The 3,136-nt window shown below is 39.5% G+C and overlaps 1 protein-coding gene across 1 annotated transcript in view; it reads right to left on the reverse strand.

The window, feature by feature from the left end:
* Nucleotides 1-1,525, reverse strand: part of srp14 (signal recognition particle 14) — a 2,798-nt gene extending 1,273 nt beyond the window's left edge. Inside the window, exons 1-4 of the mRNA XM_020614495.1 lie at nucleotides 1,401-1,525; nucleotides 520-592; nucleotides 297-409; nucleotides 163-195 (exon numbers count right to left, since the gene is read on the reverse strand). Of these exons, the coding sequence (XP_020470151.1) occupies nucleotides 163-195; nucleotides 297-409; nucleotides 520-592; nucleotides 1,401-1,424 (243 nt within the window). The 5' untranslated portion in view covers nucleotides 1,425-1,525. The remainder of the gene's footprint in view (nucleotides 1-162; nucleotides 196-296; nucleotides 410-519; nucleotides 593-1,400) is intronic.
* Between the last annotated feature and the right edge of the window lie 1,611 nt (nucleotides 1,526-3,136).

Here is a 3,136-nt window from a genome sequence, read left to right on the forward strand (position 1 = left end):
TATGTAAGCAAAAATTTGAAAAAAAAAAAAAAAAAAAAAAAAAAGTCTAGAAATATTGTCTCCCTGTTTTTTTTTTGACCGTCACTAACTTTAGACCACTGGGTCTAAAGTAAGAGAGTGAAAGTCAGAGCCCCTTTAAAACATGAAATTAGCTCAACCTACCATTTGAAACTTGATTACTTCTTTGGTGCTGACCTGAAATTGCAAGAAAAGAAAATTCAGCATTAACAACTTGTGCAGAAGAGCAGAGGTTATAAAGATCAGAAATTAAAACAATGGAAACCCTGTGAGCTCACCACTGTGCTGATTTTTCTCTTGCCATCAGAAGCTCTGAAAAGACATTTGTTATCTGCTGGTTCAAATGACTCCGAGTGGCCCTTTCTGGGCACCGGCTTGGTCCTTCCATCATCTGGGAAGAAGAAACGAAACCAATTCCAATTGCTTAGCTGTATAAACCCAGTTTTAGTTCCTGATTTAATTGGCATAATAACTGCTAAAACTCTGGAGGGACCTACTCACATTTCTTTAGCGTGATGACAACACTGCCAGATGTTCTGCACTTCTGGAAGAGCCGTGTGAGCTCCGTGAGGAACTGGAGAACAAGTTGATCGTAATGCTTTAATATTCACATTTTAAAAACGTACAAGTCATTCAGTGTTATGAATGACAGATTGCACAGGCAGTTGCCGGGTTATTGGGTAAACCTAGCCTAGCAAACATGAATACATTCCATTAAAACGCTCTTGCATTAAAGAAAACCTTCATTCAAGTCATAATGTCCAGTTTAGTTGGAATTGTTTCAGAGAGCTGGTGAAATAACGTTACACTGCGGTTTAGAGAAAGCTGTTTCTCATTTTAGTCTGAGTAAAAATATTAGACATTTAAGGCGACCAAACAAATTGGCGAGTGTATGATGCTAAAGGGACCTGGTTAATGCGTATCTAGGTTCAGAAACATGGCTAGTCACTGCACGACGTTTAGTTTAAAACAGTTCCGTCTGCAAAGAATGTGTAAACGTACGAGCACCGCTGATTCACTATTATAGTCCAAGTTCTACCATACTGGCTTGTATTTCATAGATACGAAACGGAAATGGCAACATTATGAGAAACAGCCAACTAATTTTACGGTGCTTTAACGTTAAATTTCATAAGCCAGTTTATGGCTGTTAATACGCTATAGAGTAAAATACTCGGACTACATTACGTTTGCCAGCTCAACTTAAACCGGTGTTAGCCTCAACCCAAACTTAGCAGGCTGACTAGCTAATGATTCCGTTCGACGATTAGATTGCCTAACCCCGAGGTTATTAGCCAGCTAGCTAGCTGTCAGACAACTAAGACAGACAATATCAATTCCAACCTTATAATCAATGGCGACAACAGACTAACTGAACTTACCGAATCATTTTCTAGCAGCACCATATCTATGGTTTCAGTTTGCTGTTGCGTTAGCTACTGACCGCAGGAGACCGCTGTGAAGCACACGTAGGATACAAGCCGCAGCCCCGCCCTGCGTCCCAACCGCAAAAGGCGGCGCATTACTCACAGCGCCACCTACTGTCACGGAGGGGATCGTACAGCCACGATTGTTACAGGGAACATTCGGACATGGGTCTAACGCCATCACTTTGGGAAGTTTACATAGCACCCAAAAATATAGATAACACTGGCTGTTGCGCTGATTATTAATGTGGCTGCGGCTGTGATTTTTTTTAATTCTAACTTTATTTAGAAAAAAGGGAATGCTTTTCTGAAGTCTTCACAGTATCAACAAGTCAGTTGTTTTAACTTATCTTTAACTTGAATAATGCTGTACATATTTTAACAAATCTTTTAATATTATCAATTATGAATATTTGTATGTATCAAAGAATTCTGCAGAAGGACATTGCTAAAATGACTGTTTGTGGTGGAATGCCCAATGTCTACACAGAGGTCACTGTCATGGCTGCAGCTGTGATTTTAACTGTTATGATTACTATGGCTGTGACACAGGGGCTGTACAGGTACAGAGAACAGTCATGTTCGTATTGGCTGTAATGGTGGTTGTGGTGTAGCTACTATGTAATGTCTGTTCTACCTAATGAAAGCACCTGGTTCAAATACTTGCATTAGTGTCTGGTTTTACAGTTCTGTCTTGGTCAGTGTTATGCTCCACGGTGCTGTAAAGAGCAGCCACTATCACAGTTAATGATGTAGCAATGCAAGTAGTATTTCACAATCCAATACATACTGTAGGTAGGCATAAGGTCAGCCACACTCGTGCTATTGTCACAACAAATGACTGTCTCTGAACTCATTTGTTTACAAAAATCTCACGGATTGCATTTATTTAATATGTATCTTAACCACATCTATTTAATAATTATACAGTATATTCAGTAATGATACATTCACCGATCAGCTCAGCACAAACTGCATCTTGTAAAAACACTGATAATTTACATGTTGTCAAATAAGTGAGGCTGATGCATCTACTATACTGTGAACTTCAGATTTAAACTTTATCTACCTTTATCCTGACTTTCAGCACTCACCTTAAAGAAAATCATGTGTGGTTTTCAGCATTCATAGCATGGAAAAAAAGTACTACAAATGCTGATTTGACAAAGATATTAAAAACACACCAACTTTGGTTTGAATATGGACTTAATAGTAAAATAAAGTTATGTAATACTTTCATAAAGGAGGTCCTATCATCTTGACAGTGCACAGTCTGGATGGTGCCCTAGGTTTGAGAGGTTCACAGCAAACTCAGAGTGCCAGTCTCGGTCAAAGACTGCCCTGAGCTGGCTCTGCAGGACCTTTGCTTTGCCTACAGGGTGAGGAGCATGTTGAGAAATCACCAGGCCCACTCCAGCTGTGGTCAGAAAGTAGTCCCCTGACCAATTGGAGGTACCTGAGCAACAATACAGTGTTATCTGGTCATTTTAACTCATTCATGCCACAAATGACCTCTTAAAAAACTTGGATGCTCAAAAATTTTAACTGACTGAGGATCAGAAATAACAGCTCTGATAGTGATCTGTTACTCACCAATGTAGGCCACTTTATCAGTCACCATGTACTTATTATGGTTGATTCTGGAATAAGGAATGCCAGTCTGGTTTCCCACAGGTACAATATACAGTATC

This window comes from Monopterus albus, unplaced genomic scaffold, assembly GCF_001952655.1.
Source record: "Monopterus albus unplaced genomic scaffold, M_albus_1.0 scaffold147.1, whole genome shotgun sequence".
Taxonomy (NCBI): Eukaryota; Metazoa; Chordata; class Actinopteri; order Synbranchiformes; family Synbranchidae; genus Monopterus; species Monopterus albus.